Consider the following 18,609-nt stretch of genomic DNA (forward strand, 5'->3'; position numbering starts at 1 on the left):
TTGATAATCTATATTGATAACCGATTTATTGAAAGCAAACAAAAATTATGCTAATACCATCAACATTGGCAGACTTGGTGATATTGTGGCCTTATCTGTATCTTCCCTGTGTTGAAGAAACATTCATCGTATTAATAGATGGATCGATTTTTGGAATACAAGCAAAGTCCCATGCATCTATGCCATGCCTGGGTATAGGAAGACAGGAGGGGATATCTTCAATTCAAAACAGAAAATCCTGAAGCAACTCCATCCACCAGGGCAACTTTAGCATCACTCTTACCGGAAGTTACACTTTGCACCACTCCTTCTTTGGTTTTCGTGCCTGTAAAGAGAGAGAGGGGGGGGGAGAAGAGAGAGAGGGTGGGTGGGTGGGAAGGAAGGAGGGAGGGAGAGAGAGAGAACAAGGGAGAGGGAGGGAAGGAGAGAGGGAGGAAGAGAGAAAGAGAGAGGAGACAAAACAGAGAAAGAGGAACAGAGGACAGAAGAGAAACAGAGAAAGGGAGGAGAGAGAGAGAGAGACAGAGAGAATAATTGATTAGTTTTGCTTTCAAAAACCATCCATTAAGATTTGCAGTGCTGGGGCAGCTTAACAGAGAGTGAGTCACAGGATAAAAGGTTTTGAGTTTCCTTCTTTCAAGATGAAATGCAGCACTTCAGACAAGTGGCTGGTTGAGCATCCATTCAAATGCAAAGCCACAAATAAAAACAGATTTCAGCGGCAGCTCTTTTTCTAATTCTTGCTGGGGGTGGAGAAAAAGCAAGTAGGTGGAGAGGTGGGTTGCTGCTGCTTCGGACCAATTCTATAGAACCAGCAGTGGAAATTTGGCAACCAAACCAGCAGCGATGACTGGCGGTCTATGCTCCCAAACTTGTTCTGTCCCAGTGTCTCACCCCCCCAAAATAAGATGCACGCCAGCGGATTTAGTATTAAAAGTTTATTACTAATAAAAGTCTTAGCAGTTTTGAACCTCTTCTAAAAGAAAGTAAAATCTACAAAGTCTTCACTACGATGCTAATAATGTCTTAGCAGCTGGCCAGAGTCCCAAGATTACGTAAACACAACAGCAATTACAGTGATACCTCGTCTTACAAACGCCTCGTCGTACAAACTTTTCGAGATACAAACCCGGGGTTTAAGATTTTTTTGCCTCTTCTTACAAACTATTTTCACCTTACAAACCCCACTGCCACCCCTGGGATGCCCCGCCTCCGGACTTCCATTGCCAGCAAAGCACCCGTTTTTGCACTGCTGGGATTCTCCTGAGGCTCCCCTCCATGGGAAACCCCACCTCCGGACTTCCATGTTTTTGTGATGCTGCAGGGGAATCCCAGCAGTGCAAAAATGGACGCTTCGCTGGCAATGGAAGCCCGGAGGTGGGGTTTCCCAACGAGGGGAGCCTCAGTAAAATCGCAGCATTGCAAAAACACAGAGGTCCGGAGGTGGGGTTTCGAGGACTTTGGTGGTTTTGTGATGTTGCAATTTCACTGATGCTCCCTTCGCTGGGAAACCCCACCTCCAGACTTCTGTTGCCGGCGAAGCGCTCATTTTTGCGATGCTGGGATTCACCTGCTGGGATTCCCCTGCAGCACATAAGTCCGGAGGTGGGGTTTCCCATGGAGGGGAGCCTCAGGGGAATCCCAGCAGTGCAAAAACGGGCACGTCGGCTGGCAAAAGGGGTGAATTTTGGGCTTGCACGCATTAATTGCTTTTCCATTGATTCCTATGGGAAACATTGTTTCATCTTACAAACTTTTCACCTTAAGAACCTCGTCCTGGAACCAATTAAGTTTGTAAGACAAGGTATCACTGTACTAGATTGTAGCACAGTTCCTTATCATAGACTTACAGAGGTTGGCTGGAAGCCCGGAACTAATTAATGCAGACAAGAATGTGTTTCTTTTAAAATCATAAGCTGAAAACAATACATGCAGCAAGAATCTGGAATGAAATGGTGTTGTCCTCTGTACCGAAGCATTGTGTGACCTTTATATTAATATTATTATTATTATTATTATTATTATTATTATTATTATTATTATTATTATTATTATTTATTGGATTTGTATGCCACCCCTCTCCGCAGACTCGGAATAGCCTGAGGGTGTGGCCCAGAAGCCAGCAGTGCTACTCACGAGTAAGCCTCCTTTTAAGTAACCACTCTTGCCTCCTGTAGGCCCTGTGAGTCCTAGCATCAAGAAGAGGCTCCTCCTCTTCTCCTGAGGTGCAGAAGGCCCTGGTTGCTCTTCAGTCTCTGACATCACATCCTCTTCGCTCTCAGGCTTGGGTACCAGGAACTCAGGCCACTTGTACCGTACCACCACTGTCTCTGGAAACTCTGGATCCATTGCTAGTTTTACAGCATGTGAACGGGCCACCACAGAACTGGTCCTCCAGTCGCCGCAGATTGAAAAAAAAATGCTTCTGCGCATGCACAGAGGGTAATTTCCATGAAGCATACGCAACATGCAACTACGTCACAATGCGGATCGCTGGAGAAGGTTACAGTTACACATCAGTTCTCAACTCAACTCTTCTATGACTTGTGGACTTCAACTCCCACAGTTCCCGAGCTAGCATGATTGGCTCAGGAGTTGAAGTTCGCAAGTCATAGAGGAGCCAACTTTACCTCCCCCTGCTGTAGAAGAGCCCATTACTCTGCTTTTAGCATCTCTGCATCGTTCACAGGATTGTGAAGATGGCACACCTTCTGTTTTTTTGGGAATGTTTAAGGGAATGTTTTTGTATTCCCTTAAACATTATCTATATCAAGTTTATATGTTTATCTGTTTTTGTGTACACCAGTGATGGCGAATCTATGGCACGGGTGCCACAGGTAGCATGCGGAGCCATATCTGCTGGCACATGAGCCGTTGCCCTAGCTCAGCTCCACTGTGCATTTGTGTGCCAGCTATTTTTGGTTCGCACAAAAGCTTTGGGAGGGCACCAGAGAGCCTTTGGGGGGATGGGAGAGGGCATTTTTACCCCCTCTTGTCCAGGGAAGCTTTGGGAGCTTCGGGAGGGTAAAACATGCGCCTACCGGGTCCACAGCATTGGGAACAGGCTGTTTCTGGCCTCCAGGGGGCTGGGGAAGCTGTTTTTGCCCTCCCCAAGCATTGAATTATGGATGTGGGTACTTGCACATGTGCGATAGCGCGCACCCATGCTCTTTCAGCACCCCAGGATAAAAAGGTTCACCATCAGTGTATACATTGTATCATGCTACCTTGTTTCTATCCTCAATCCATTTAATACCAATTTATTTATTTTATTTATTTATTCATTTGTCCAATACACAAATACATAGGAAGAAAGATAGACATGTGATAATATAAAAGAGGGTGAAAGTGAACTTAGAGGAGAGGATATATGAAAGGAAGAGAATATATAGGATAGTTGGAAGAAAGGAAAGACAATTGGACAGGGGACGAAAGGCACACCAGTGCACTTATGTACGCCCCTTACTGGCCTCTTAGGAACCTGGAGAGGTCAATCGTGGATAGTCTAAGGGAGAAGTGTTGGGGGTTAGGGGTTGACACAATTGAGTCCGGTAATGAGTTTCACGCTTCGATAACTCGGTTGTTGAAATCATATTTTTTACAGTCAAGTTTGGAGCGGTTCGTATTAAGTTTGAATCTGTTGCGTGCTCTTGTGTTATTGTGGTTGAAGCTGAAGTAGTCATTGACTGGTAGGACATTGCAGCATATGATCTTGTGGGCAATACTCAAATCGTGTTTTAGGCGCCGTAGTTCTAGGCTTTCTAGGCCCAGGATTGTTAGTCTATTTTCGTAGGATATTCTGTTTCGAGTGGAGGAGTGAAGGGCTCTTCTGGTGAAATATCTTTGGACATTTTCAAGGGTGTTAATGTCTGAGATGTGGTATGGGTTCCAGACAGATGAGCAGTAGTCTAGGATGGGTCTGGCAAAAGTTTTGTAGGCTCTTGTGAGTAGTGTGAGATTGCCTGAGCAGAAGCTGCGTAGGATCAGGTTAACAACTCAATTGTTCCATGTCTCCTCGAATTCTTTATCACTTATTCCCTTAATTTCCATAGTCTTTTTGTCCATTTCTATGAATTTATAGATTTTATCTATGGTGTTGTTTTTTAATGCCGGGTCATGCAAATACAGTATATATATATATATTTAAAAAATCTGGCTTAGTTTAGATCAGGAGGAGCTGTGACCGTTCTTGACGTAAGTTTTTGGCTCAAAGAACATCATCGAAAGAACAATAGTTTAAAAACAATCGTTTAATTCCACTGAGCTGACTGGCATGGTGTTGGCGCAAACTCTCCCTTTTTTTAAAATTCTGCAGATTCTCACGCCTGGTTCCCGGTTCCTTATTCTAAATTCCTGCCTCTTGGATGTGTCTCTGGTCAAAGATTCATTTTCATTCTAATAGAAGCAGACAAGGCTGGAATCCTGGGCCAGCACAATCTCTTTGATCCTGCCACTGTTCTCTCTCCTTGCAATGACTCAACATTATTGGGGCTTGTTTATAGTCAACAGGAGGGGTGGAGAAGGGGAGGGAGGAGACCATACAGAGAGGAGAACATAGAGAAGAACATCTAATAAAGGCAGGAAGAGCTTTCCTGCTAATGAACTACAAAAGCACAGTGCCAAAATTTTGAGAAGTGGACTTGCCTGCTAGATTCTCAGTCTGGCAAAAGGATTGAAAAGTACTGTTTAATCAGGCTGCAAACACTATTTATCCTCTGTACAAATTTATTAGGCTCTGAAACTTTTATTCCACAGTAACAGCAAAGGAGCATTTAATGATTTTTTTTAAAAAAATTATAGTCCTGTTGATTTCAACCCAGGTAAAGAATTTTTTTTAATAGAAACATAGAAGTCTGACAGCAGAAAATGACCTCATGGTCCATCTAGTCTGCCCTTATACTATTTTCTGTATTTTATCTTAGGATGGATATATGTTTATCCCAGGCATGTTTAAATTCAGTTACTCTGGATTTATCTACCACGTCTGCTGGAAGTTTGTTCCAAGGATCTACTACTCTTTCAGTAAAATAATATTTTCTCATGTTGCTTTGGTCTTTCCCCCAACTAACTTCAGATTGTGTCCCCTTGTTCTTGTGTTCACTTTCGTATTAAAAACACTTCCTTCCTGGACCTTATTTAACCCTTTAATATATTTAAATGTTTCGATCGTGTCCCCCCTTTTCCTTCTGTCCTCCAGACTATACAGATTGAGTTCATTAAGTGTTTCCTGATACGTTTTATGCTTAAGACCTTCCACCATTTTTGTAGCCCGTCTTTGGACCCGTTTTATTTAATGTTTCAATTTTTTTATTTTTCTCCACCATGAAATAAAAACAATACATAATTGCAAACACTAAAAACAATGCTTATAATTAAGCATATATACTAGTATTTTTTTCCCTGTTAATCATTCAATGGCGGTTCTTGTCTCTCTGTCTCTTCAACTAAAATGTCTATGAAACTTATACAACATTTTCAATTAATAAACCTCTTAATAAAAATCTTTTCTCCACCTTACAATAAAACATTATATTTCATCAATATAAGCAATGTCAAAAACTCTTTTATGCAAATCTTAATTCAAACTTTCGTTTCTCCGTTAAACTATTTAATCCAACTTATCATATAACTAATAGACATTTTAATTGGATCTAAGATAAAAAAATTGTTTTAACCAACATGGATTTGTGCTGTCAGTAAGTACTGTAATATTGGTAGATAGAAATGTCTAATTACATTTAGGCATCAGCTCATGTATTTATTATGCAAATAGTATACATATCTGTACTATCTACTCAAACAGCTCTGGGTACATAGCGCAACAAAAACATGCACGTAAAATTTAGAAAAGCCAAAATCAATAACTGTCTTCAATCCAGAGAAAAGAAATATGCAAACTGGATTCTTCTGCTCTTAAGCCTGCTCTGTCTGGGTCCCCCCAGAAGCCAACACCAACCAAAAAGAGTAGCCTGACACACTGGTAAAAAGCAAAGGCAGTTTATATAATTCAAAGCAAACACAGGTAACAAAAACTGTTCTTACAGACAGGAACACTCTGAAGCTTCACAGAGGTTTCACGAAGGCCAGGCAATAAAACAGGATTCTTGCTGGCAAAAACAATGCTGGAGATAATAAAACCCATGCCTCCCCCAAGTCTTCCAGACTTCTAGGCCACAAGCCAAGATCAGAGACGCCGAGAATCGAAGCAAGGTCACAGGACTCCCAGTTGATAACGCTCCACAAGACTGTAAGGGCGGGCCTGCCTTTTCAACCCTGCTGAGGAGAACCACACCCAAACCCAGCTGTTGCCAATTCAGGGATGTAAATACCTTTCTAATTGGTCCCGTCTTTGAGCTGCATGTCGCTGCCTCATGTCTATTATAGCCTGTGCGTCTTCATCCAATGAGTCCAGGCTACTAGCTGGGGAGAGCCCCCCCCCGGGGGTCTCAGGCTGCTCTCCCTCCTCCTCTTCCTGACGTGCCTCTCCCCTGTCTGCCTGGTCCTCCCCCTCCTGTTCACTGTACTCCTCCTCTGGGCATGGATCCAGCAGAGATCCAGCCGGTCCCTGAGGAGCCTCAGGCTGAATCACAACAAAGCCTAAGGAAAGAACTAGGTTTTTAAGGACTTCCGAATGGCCCATGAGGTTGGGGTTTAAATCAGGGGCCTCCAACCTTGGCAACTTTAAGCCTGGAGGACTTCAACTCCCAAAATGCTCCAGCCAGCTTTGCTTTGCTGGCTGGGGAATTCTGGGAGTTGAAGTCCTCCAAACTTAAAGTTGCCAAGGTTGGAGACCCCGGATATAAAGCTCAAGGAAGATGTTCTACTGTCAGTTCTTGGGCTGCTTCTTGGCTCAAGGAGGATTCTGTAAGGTGAACATCTCTCAAGATTGACCTTTGTTGACATTTTCCTACCGTCACTGGTACGCTGTCAGCCATCACTGCTGGTTCGCCAAGTAGAGGAAAATTCCTACTACCGGTTGTATAGAACAAGGCCCAAACTGGCAGGAACCCACCCCTGGTAGCTATCTGAGAGAAGACGCTTGGTATATGTTCTGTCTGGGTCACTCCGGAAGCCAATACCAACCCAAAAAGAGAAGCCAAACACACCTGCAAAGGCAGTTTATAAAATTCAAGAAAAACACAGGTAACAGAAAATGTCCTTACAAAAAGGAAAATGCTGTATCTTCAAATGTATCCACGAAGGCAAAAGTCCATGCAGCAATACAGGATTCTTGCTGCCAAGCCGAGGCTGTAGATAGCAGACCTACACCTCCCACGGGTCTACCAAACTGCTGGGCCACAAGCCAGGAACAGAGACGCCGAGAACAAAGCAGGACACGTAACGCCAATTGATAATACTCCACATGGCTGCAAGGGCTTGCCTGCTTTTTAAACCCTGCTGATGAGGACCACACCCAAACCCAGCTGTTTCTAATTCAATGGTGATAATAGTTCTTTAACTGCTCCTTTCTTTGCTCTGAACGTCTCTGTCGCATGTCAATGACAGCTTGTGCATCATCCCCTAATGATTCCAAGCTACTGGCTGGGGAGAGCCCCCCCCCCCCGGAGCTCTCATGCTGTTTATCCTCATCCCATTCCTGGCTGTCCCCTCCCCCGTCCGACTGCTCAGCCCCCTCCTCTTTGCTGTCATCCTCCTCCGGGCATGGAGCCAGCAGAGACACAGCTGGTCCCTGAGCAGCCTCAGGCTGAACCACAACAGTATATAGGATTGAGATCGGGGGGGGGGGCATGGTGGGGGTCGTAGGTTTATGCACTATTTATTGAATACTTAATAGTTTTTTTATTGTCCTTCCTTCTCTAGTACCTCAGTATGATCCTTAATTACTTTTAAAATAGGAAATAATTAAATAGTATGTTTTTATCCCATAAGGGCTTTAATCATTTTAATCATTACCTAGAACCGAACTTTTATAGCAATGAAAGAAAGTCAAGCTACTTGCCTAATCTGTTATCCTACTGAACCTTGTGGGTTCAGTACAAAACCTTAAAATGTTCCTGTGCTCCTCAACAAATAATGCTGTCTATTATTTGTCCTTTTTGTGGCTATTCAAATAATGGGACTTAATCTTGGTCGGTAAGCCACTCCCACCCAGTCACATGATCTTTAAGCCACCCCCCCATGTCACATGATTGTCAAGCCACTCCCATCTGGTCACACGGCCGGCAAGCCACTCCTACCCGGTCACATGACTGCAAAGACGTAGGGCTGGAAAAAAATTACTTCGAAGGGAGTAGGAATAAAAAAAATACTGCAAGCCGGGAAGATCGTTAGCACCTCGTTACGGCTGGAAAAAAACATGGGGGGGGGGGCTTTATTGTCAGAATCGTAGCTAGACATTCTTCCAAACCCCTGTGAACCCCCACCTCCACCTCTGCATGACTCGAGGCTCGACTACTGTAACACTCTCTACATGGGGCTACCTTTGAAAAGTGTTCGGAAACTTCAGATCGTGCAGAATGCAGCTGCGAGAGCTATCATGGATTCCCCAGGTATGACCATGTTACACCAACACTACGCAGTCTGCATTGGTTGCCGATCAGTTTCTGGTCACAATTCAAAGTGTTGGTTATGACCTATAAAGCCCTTCATGGCATCAGACCAGAATATCTCCAGGACCGCCTTCTGCCACACGAATCCCAGCGACCAGTTAGGTCCCACAGAGTTGGCCTTCTCCGGGTCCCGTCGACTAAACAAATGTCGTTTGGCGGGACCCAGGGGAAGAGCCTTCTCTGTGGCAGCCCCGACCCTCTGGAATCAGCTCCCCCCAGAGATCAGAATTGCCCCCACCCTCCTTGCCTTTTGTAAGCTCCTTAAAACCCACCTCTGTCGTTAGGCATGGGGGAAATGAGATATTCCCTTCCCCCTAGGCCTATACAATTTATGCATGGTATATTTGTGTGTATGTTTGGTTTTTAATAAGGGTTTTTAGTTATTTTAAATATTAGATTTGTTATATGTTGTTTTATTATTGTTGTTAGCCACCCCGAGTCTACGGAGAGGGGCGGCATACAAATCTAATAAGTAAGTGTTGTGATTCCGTCTGAGGCCCCTCAGGGAACGGCTGATCCTCTGCCGGCTTCCTGCTCAGAGGGGGAGGATGAGGAACAGGAGGTTCAGGCAGACGGGGAGGAGGAATCTCAGGCTGAGGGAGAGGGAGGACAGCCAGAGTCCCCCGAGGGGGAGCTCTCCCCAGCAAGCAGCCTGGATTCCTTAGATGAAAATGCACCAGCAATCATCCATCTCCGGCAGAGAAGAGCAACACAACGAAGGGGACAATTAGCCAGGTACTTTCAGCACTAAAGAGGCAACAGCTGGGTTTGGGTGTGGTGCTCTCCGGAAAGGCTGAAAAGGCAGACCCACCCTTCCTGGCTTGTGGAGTATTATCTTTGGGAGTCCTGGGACCTGGCTGTGATCTTTGGCGTCTTGGAATTCTGGTTTGTGACTTTGAATACTGAAACCTTGGGGGGAAAAGGTGTGGGTCTTATTCTCTACAGTGGTGGGTGTGCCAGCAAGAAGTCTGCTGTATTGTCTGGCCGTCAGGACTCTGCTGTGAAGTCTCATAGCCTGCCTGTTGGGAAGAACAGGTTTTTCTCTGTGTTTATTTTTCAAACTATAAAGTGCCTTTGTTTTTACCAGCGTGTCTGGCTGTTTTTTCCAGTTGGTGTTGAAGTCTGGGGGCACCCAGACAAAAGTAAGTAAGTAAGTAAGTAAGTAAGTAAGTAAGTAAGTAAGTAAGTAAGTAAGTAAGTAAGTAAGTAAGTGAATAAGTGAATGAATGAATGAATGAATGAATGAATGAATGAATGACTATCCAATTTTATCCTTTTTTTCCTCCTGTTTTCTTTTATTTTGTCTTTTTTCAACTTTTAAAAGCTGAGTCTGCCATCTCAGGAGAAATTGAGTTTAGAGGAATATCTATAGCAGTGATTTTCAACCTTTTTTGAGCTGCGGCACATTTTTTACATATACAAAATTATGGGGCACATTGAGCAGGGAGGGGGGCAGTGGGGGGGGGGCTAAAAAAAGTTTGGACAAAAAAACTATCTCTCTCTTCCTCCCTTTCGCTCTATTTCTCTCCCTCTTTCTCTCTCTTCCTTCCTTCCCTTCTCTGTCCATCCCTCTTTCTTTCTTTCTTTCTTTCTTCCTTCCTTCCTCTCTTTTTTGCTCTCTTTCTATCTCTCCCTCCTTCCCTGCCTCTCTTTCTCTCTCTCTTTCTTTCTCTCTCTCTCTCGCTTTCTTTCTCTCTCACTTTCTTTCTCTTGCTTTCTTTCTCTCTCTCTTTCTCTCTCTCTTGCTTTCTTTCTCTCCGTGTCTTGCTTTCTTTCTCTCTCTCTTGCTGAGCTTCGCGGCACACCTGACCATGTCTCGCGGCACACTAGTGTGCCACGGCACACTGGTTGAAAAACACTGATCTATAGGGACCTTTGTAGTCTTTCTTTTGATATTTCCCAGCAAGCTCATTTCCCAGGCTAATGAGTTATAAGATTTAAGTGGAGGAAAAAATCTTAGGAATTATCCATGCTGAGATAAAAAGCGAAGGTCAGGAGAAAGAGAAAGGAGAATTTTCTGTACTTATGAACGGGAAAATGTTGGTCAAAATATTATACAATGAAGGAAAAGAGAAGAAGAATGCAGAAGAAAGGAGTTTATATAGCAATTAAAGAAAGAGCCAATTTCAATGGCAGATACGGGATTATCCATTTTCCGCACTTGACGTCAATGAAAATTTGTGCTATTGAATAACAGAGGGCTTGAGATTCAAAGGAGATGCAATTCCCCCTTTTTTTTAATTTAGAAAAAACAAACTTTATTAAATACTTAAAACAGAACAAACGAGTAACATTCCATTAACATACTAAATATTGATTGCAATTCTTTTTTTTTTATTATTTTCCGGTAAGTGTCTAGTGATGTTTCCAAGCAAAAGTTATGGGTTTAAATAACTTATTTATTAGATGAAGAAACATTGGTCGACGCTTCGTCTTGGAATTCAGACTGAGAAGGGAATTAAGACTGCCTCCTCGAATGGTGCTTTATGATTTGGTACATTTGCTGGATGTGGGATTTGTTCTGGCTACATCCGTGTCAAAATTGGATCCCTGAATTAACCAGTGGAACAGCTTGCCTCCAGAAGTGATGGAGGCTCCATCAGTGGAGGTTTTCGAGAAGAGACTGGACACCCATTTCTTCAGGATGGTATAGGGCGGAGGTGGGCTCTAACTTATCTCACGCAACACGGTTCGCTTCCTCCTGTGTTGCGTGGGCGCGCCTCACGGGCGCATGGACCCAGGCGCAGTGCCAAAAAAGCCTAATAGTAATAGTAGTAGTAGTAATAATAATAATAATAATAACAACAACAATAATAATAATAATCCAAAAACAAGATGGCGGCCAAATGCACAGTGCTGGAAACTTGGCTTCTGCACATGCCCAGAAGAAAAAAATAAATTATATATATATACAGTAATACCTTGTCTTACGAACCTAATTGGTTCCCGGGGGAGGTTCGTAAGACGAAAAGTTCGTAAGATGAAACATTGTTTCCCATAGGAAACAATGTAAAATCAATTAATCTGTGCAACAAAAAACCCTGCAAAAAAACGCCGCCGCCCGGCTGTCACCTTTTAAAACAGCCGGGGGGCTTCTCAGCGTCCTCCTGAACCCGAACGCCAAACCCCAACTTCCGGGTTCGGCGTTTGGGAGGCCGCCGAGAAGCCCCCCGGCTGTTTTAAAAGGTGACAGCCGGGCGGCGGGGCTTTTCAGCGGCCTCCCGAACGCCGAACCCGGAAGTTCGGGTTTGGCGTTCGGGTTCAGGAGGATGCTGAGAAGCCCCCCGGCTGTTTCAAAATGTGACAGCCGGGTGCCGGGGCTACAGGGGTGAGCTGGGCTGTGCTAGCCAGGAGTGGGATTTGAGGGTTCTCCAAACTGTACAGAATCGTAGCTAGACATTCTTCCAAACCCCTGCAAACCGCCATCTCCACCTCTGCGTGACTCGAGGCTCAACTACTGTAACGCTCTCTACATGGGGCTACCTTTGAAGAGTGTTCAGAAACTTCAGATCGTGCAGAATGCAGCTGCGAGAGCAATCATGGGCTTTCCTAGGTATGTCCATGTCTCACCAACACTCCGCAGTCTGCATTGGTTGCCGATCAGTTTCCGGTCACAATTCAAAGTGTTGGTTATGACCTATAAAGCCCTTCATGGCATCGGACTAGGATATCTCTGGAACCGCCTTCTGCTGCACGAATCCCAGCGGCCGGTTAGGTCTCACAGAGTTGGCCTTCTCCGGGTCCCGTCGACTAGATTTTAATTATTAGATTTGTTACCAAGTATTGTTTTTATCACTGTTGTGAGCCGCCCCGAGTCTACGGAGAGGGGCGCCATATAAATCTAAATAATAATAATAATAATAATAATAATAATAATAATAATAATAATAATAATAGATCACTCAGGCATACAAGCATGATTCATTTTGATCCTGACCCGCTCAAGGTCGACTCAGCCTTCCACCCTTCCGGGGTTGGTAAAATTGAAGGATCCAGATTGCCGTGGGAAAGAGGCTGACTCTATAAAGTGCTCAGAAGGGGCTGTGGAAGCACCATGATATATATATATATATAAATGCTACTTGCTATTTCTATTGAGGAGCTCTCTTTTGGTGGCCAACTGTAAAATAAAAGGAGGAACTACACCAGGGAACTCTGAGCAAAATAACGGATGGGCGAATGGCACACTAATTGAGTTAGGAGGGGAAAAATAAGTCAAAATTCTCTTTAGATGCAGATTGTGGCAAATGCTCCGTGCAGTTGCCTTTTGCAGGGAATGAAGAGTGAGTTTGTGTGAGCCTGGATGTAGGCACGTAGTTTTGGTGCAGCTCTTAACGGATGCTGCCATCCAGTTTCTGGGAATCAGCCAAAAGAGATTTTTACCTCTCTGAGAGCTTTTTTTCCTTCTCTTCCCTCCTTCCCAGAGGAATTGCAAAGAGATTGAATGCGAGAAGAAAGGAAGGCTGAGGAATCGTAAGGAAGGGAATTCTTTGATCCTCAATTCAGGCCTTTGGGGGTTTATTCTCGCAAAACAAGTCTTTGGGGAAAGGCAAAAGGTATACCAGACGTGACTCAGGCCTATAAGCCTTGTCCTTCACCAGCTCCCTAGTGTAGCGCTTCAACGAAATGGGTAGCAAAGGAATTTAAAAAGAAAAAAAACCCCAAATAAATCCACAATCAAAGTTTTATTTGCCTCCAGCTTTCCTTCCCCAAATCAATTTTCCAACCAAGGCAGAAAAGATTTGCCTCACATAACCCTTCCTTCCTTCCTTCCTTCCTTCCTTCCTTCCATCCATCTTTCTTTCTTTCTTTCTCTCTCCTTCCTTCCTTCCTTCCGTCTTTCTTTCTTTCTCTCTCTCTCTATCTCCTTCCTTCCTTCCTTCCTTCCATCCATCTTTCTTTCTTTCTCTCTCCTTCCTTCCTTCCTTCCTTCTTTCCTTCCTTCCTTCCATCCATCTTTCTTTCTTTCTTTCTTTCTCTCTCCTTCCTTCCTTCCTTCCTTCCGTCTTTCTTTCTTTCTCTCTCTCTCTATCTCCTTCCTTCCTTCCATCCATCTTTCTTTCTTTCTTTCTTTCTCTCTCCTTCCTTCCTTCCTTCCTTCCGTCTTTCTTTCTTTCTCTCTCTCTCTATCTCCTTCCTTCCTTCCTCCCATCCATCTTTCTTTCTTTCTTTCTCTCTCCTTCCTTCCTTCCTTCCTTCCTTCCTTCCTTCCTTCAATTTCTCTGGAACCCAGAGCAACTAATAGGTCAAACTAGAGTTTTCATCAGAGTATACAGTATTTCATAGGAGAAAAAGACATGCTTTTCTAACAGGATGCCTTCAAATTATCCAGAACTACAAACTCCATATTGACAGTCCCCTATTGGTCAACTCAGGGGGCAGGAGGGATTAGTAGGGTGGCATTCTTCAGGGAAAATAATTTCTTCCTTCCTTCCTTCCCTGACTCCCTCCCTCCATCTCACCTACATTCCTTGCCTTTATTTCTTCCTTCCTCCCTTCCCTCCCTGCCTCCCTCCTTCCCTGCCTCCCTCCCTTCCTTCCCTCCCTTCCTTCCCTCCCTCCCTTCCCTCCCTCCATCCATCCCACTTTTCCTTCCTTCCTTCCCTCCCTCCATCCCACTTTTCCTTCTTTCCTTCCTCCCTTCCTTCCCTGCCTCCCTGCCTCCTTCCTTCCCTCCATCCCACTTTTTCTTCCTTCCTTCCTTCCTTCCTTCCCTGCCTCTTTCCTTCCTTACTTCCTTCCTTCCTCCCTCCCTCCCTCCCTTCCCTCCCTCCCTCCTTCCTTCCTTCTTTCCTCTTTCTCTTTCTTTCTTTCTCTCTCTCTCTCTCTCCCTCTCTCTCTCTTTTCTTTCTTATGAGAGAAACTTCCCCCCCATCCTCCCCTTGCCCCGATGATCTCAAGACCCTCACTCTCCAAGGTCACACACACACAGATTTCTTCCCCCTGGGAGGGGAGGGGGGTTGGGGGACGGCTGCAGAGCTGGCTGCCTGTGCAGAAGGGGACCTGGTTCAACCTACCTACGTACATCACCCCTTCTTTGGTCTTCTCGGCTGCTTCGGTGACTCCCTGCTTGGTCTTCTCGGCTGCGGCCACCACTCCCTCCTTCGCGATGGAGAAACCCTTTTTAAAGACGTCCATGGTGTCCCGGCTGGCTGGCCTTGGCAAAGAGGGTCTGCTGATAACAGCCTCTACTACTGGTTGCTCTCCTGCGCTTCCTTCAGGGCTGGCTGGGTGGCTCGTCCTCCCTGGCTCTTATTGAGGCTGCACATCCGAGGACAGCCAATGCCTGCGAGATGCTGATGTTGAAATATTAATGGCATGGATTTGCCTGTAAGGTTTTAGAGAGAGAGAGAGGGAGGCACAGCAGAGAAAGGGAGGGAGGAGGAGGAGGGTACCAAGGTAAGGGAGAGGCTTGGTTTGGAAAAGCTCCAGAAGAGGCTTAGGTGCCCTTTAAAAGGGATGCAGCAAGGCTTACTCAAGGTCACAGAGCCTACAAACCTTTTGCAGCAGGGGAGGAAGCATTTAGCAGCCCAATGCGTTTCGCTTTTTCTACTTATGGAAGCAAATATATTCCAAGAAGGGAAATGGGGAACATCAAAAAGAGATTAGGGGCAGAAAGAGAAACCATCCGACCATCACACCTTTCAATACAAGTTGAATCTAGGCGGCCTTTTGCTGCAAGGTAGCTCTTTGTAAACCTCAAACAAATAAGAGTTATCAGAAGTAATTTTGTGCCTGGGCTTGGGTGTGTAGGCACGTATGTACATACATACCTATGTGCATATGCATGTGTGTATAGAGAATAAATTACTGTGTAAACAAGAGGAATATGCAATTGAGTTTTTGAGTTGTCTTGCAAAAAATCGGTGTTAAAAATATGACTTTCTTTTCCTTTATACAGGAAGTTATCAAAAAAAATATCAGCTCTCCCAAGGACATTTGAGTGAGGTTTAAAACTCAAATACACCACTTACCTTATTAATGGAGCTGTCCATACCTAGGAGAGGTAGATATCCAGCATGACTGCTAGCCATTTGGGGAAAAAAATCTTCCTGATCTTGAAATTTGCAGAAAAGATTATTAAGAATGGGGGAGGGAAAGGGGGGGACAGAGAGAAAGAGAGAGAGAAAGAGAATGGAAGGAGAGAGAGAAAAAGAGAGAGGGAGAGAGAAAGAGAGAGAGAGAGAGAGAAAGAGAGGAAGAGAGAGAAAGAGAAAGAGAGAGAAAAGAGAGAGAAGGAGAAAGAGAGAAAAGAGAGAGAGAAGAAAGAGAGGAGAGCGAGAAAAGAGAAAGAGAGAGAAAGAGAGAGAAAGAAAGAGAACAAAAGAGAGAAAAAGAGAGAGAAAGAGAAGAGAGAAATAGAAGAAAAAGAGAGAGAGAGAAAGAAAGAAAAAAGAGAACAAAAGAGGGAGAAAGAGAGAGAAAGAGAAGAGAGAAATAGAAGAAAAAGAGAGAGAGAGAAAGAAAGAAAAAAGAGAACAAAAGAGGGAGAAAGAGAGAGGGAGAGAAAGAGAAAGAGAAAGAGAGAAAGAGAGAGAGGGGAGAAAGAGAAAGAGAAAGGAGAGAGAAACAGAGAGAGAGAAGAGAGAATGGGAAAAGAGAAAAAGAGAGAGAAAGAAAGAAAAAAGAGAACAAAAGAGGGAGAAAGAGAGAGGGAGAGAAAGAGAAAGAGAAAGAGAGAAAGAGAGAGAGAGAGGAGAAAAAGAAAGAGAAAGAGAAAGGAGAGAGAAACAGAGAGAGAGAAGAGAGAATGGGAAAAGAGAAAAAGAGAGAGACGGAAAAAGAATAGAGAGGAAGAAAAAGGGAGAGCGAGAAAAGAGAAAGAGAGAGAGAGAGAGAAAAAAGAAAAAAAGAACAAAAGAGAGAAAAGGAGATAGAAAGAGAAGAGAGGAAGAGAAGGAAAAGAGAGAGAGAGAAAGAAAAAATAGAACAAAAGAGGGAGAAAGCGAGAGGGAGAGAAAGAGAAAGAGAAAAAAAGAGAGAGGAGAAAGAGAAAGTAGAGAGAGAGAAGAGAATGAGAAAAGTGAAAAAGAGAGAGAAAGAGAGAGAGAGAAAGAGAAAGAAGAGAGAGAAAGAGAGAAGCTTTTGTATTAATCCATTAAATAAAGGATAACTTACTATTTTGCTTCATTTTCGATGGAAGATCAAATCATTCAGTACAAATGACAAGGAGGTACCAAAAAAACCCTCCACCCCAAACCAACAACCCACAGTTGTGATCCGAGAAAGATACAATCCTTATTCAAGCAAGTGCCTTCCAATGAACTTGTGTGATTTAATTGGATCGATCTTTCGCCGTCAAGTCAGGGTTTATTCTTAGTGACCGCATAGCTTTTCTCCAGGAAAATATAGGCAAGGCAAATGCAATCCTAACACTTGCCTGCTGTTGAACAAAGAGGCCTTTGCGCTATTGAGATGCCACTATCATCGAAGTTCCCAGGTGATAACAGAGAGAAACAATGGGGGAAAAATGGACTGCGAGAAAATAGTCATTTTGTCAACAAATAAATACCGTCAATCATGCAGATTGGGAAAGAACGCTAAAAAGGGGTAAACCGTCAGATTAACTATTTCCCTAGAAATAGTTAATAAATAGTTAATAGATATTTCACCAGAAGAGCCCTTCACTCCTCCACTCGAAACAGAAGACCCTACGAAAATAGACTAACAATCCTGGGTCTAGAAAGCTTAGAACTACGACGCCTAAAACACGATTTAAGTATTGCCCACAAGATCATATGCTGCAACCTCCTACCTGTCAAAGACTACTTCAGCTTCAACCGCAACAACACAAGAGCACGCAACAGATTCAAACTTAATATTAACCGCTCCAAACGTGACAGTAAAAAATATGACTTTAACAATCGAGTTGTCGAAGCGTGGAACTCATTACCAGACTCCAGAGTGTCATCCCCAAACCCCCAACACTTTACCCTTAGATTATCCACGGTTGACCTATCCAGATTTGTAAGAGGTCAGTAAGGGGCGAGTACAAGTGCACTAGAGTGCCTTAATACGAACCGCTCCAAACTTGACTGTAAAAAATATTGACTTTAACAATCGAGTTGTCGAAGCGTGGAACTCATTACTGGACTCAATAGTGTCAACCCCTAACCCCCAACATTTCTCCCTTAGAGTATCCACGATTGACCTCTCCAGGTTCCTAAGAAGTCAGTAAGGGGCGTACATACGTGCACTAGTGTGCCTTTCGTCCCCTGTCCAATTGTCTTTCCTTTATCTCATATACATCTTCTTTTCATATATCTTCTAATCTATTTTTATATATTTTCTTTATATATATATCCTTTCATATATCTTCTCCTCTATTTTTATATATTTTCTTTATATATATTACTTCATGTCTATTCTCTTCTATATGTATTGTGTATACGCTCTCTACATGGGGCTACCTTTGAAGAGTGTTCGGAAACTTCAGATCGTGCAGAATGCAGCCGCGAGAGCCATCGTGGGGCTTCCTAGATTTGCCCACGTTTCTGCAACACTCCGCGGCCTGCACTGGCTGCCGATCGGTTTCCAGTCACAATTCAAAGTGTTGGTAATGACCTTTAAAGCCCTTCATGGCATTGGGCCAGAATACACCCGGAACCGCCTTCTACCGCACGAATCCCAGCGGCCGATAAGGTCCCACAGAGTTGGCCTTCTCTGGGTCCCGTCGACCAAACAATGTCGTTTGGTGGGCCCCAGGGGAAGAGCCTTATCGGTGGCAGCCCCAGCCCTCTGGAATCAACTCCCACCAGAGATTAGAACGGCCCCCACCCTCCTTCTCTTTCGCAAATTACTCAAGACCCACCTTTGTCGCCAGGCATGGGGGAGTTAGGATATTTATTTATTTTATTATTTATTACTTAGATTTGTATGCCGCCCCTCTCCGAAGACTCGGGGCGGCTCACAACATGTAGAAACAAATCATAAGCAATCAGACAAATTTAAAATATTTAAATATTCCTTCCCCTAGGCCATTACAAGTTATGCATGGTATGTTTGTGTGTATGTTTGGTTTTTATAATTAGGGCTTTAG

General features: G+C 44.0%; 1 protein-coding gene across 1 annotated transcript in view; it reads right to left on the reverse strand.

Moving 5' to 3' along the window:
• SNCG (synuclein gamma) overlaps positions 1–14,821 on the reverse strand; it is a 35,041-nt gene extending 20,220 nt beyond the window's left edge. The window contains exons 1-2 of the mRNA XM_070753933.1: positions 14,588–14,821; positions 284–325 (exon numbers count right to left, since the gene is read on the reverse strand). Of these exons, the coding sequence (XP_070610034.1) occupies positions 284–325; positions 14,588–14,708 (163 nt within the window). The 5' untranslated portion in view covers positions 14,709–14,821. The remainder of the gene's footprint in view (positions 1–283; positions 326–14,587) is intronic.
• Between the last annotated feature and the right edge of the window lie 3,788 nt (positions 14,822–18,609).

The sequence above is a fragment of the Erythrolamprus reginae genome, chromosome 5, assembly GCF_031021105.1.
Source record: "Erythrolamprus reginae isolate rEryReg1 chromosome 5, rEryReg1.hap1, whole genome shotgun sequence".
NCBI classification, from domain to species: Eukaryota; Metazoa; Chordata; class Lepidosauria; order Squamata; family Dipsadidae; genus Erythrolamprus; species Erythrolamprus reginae.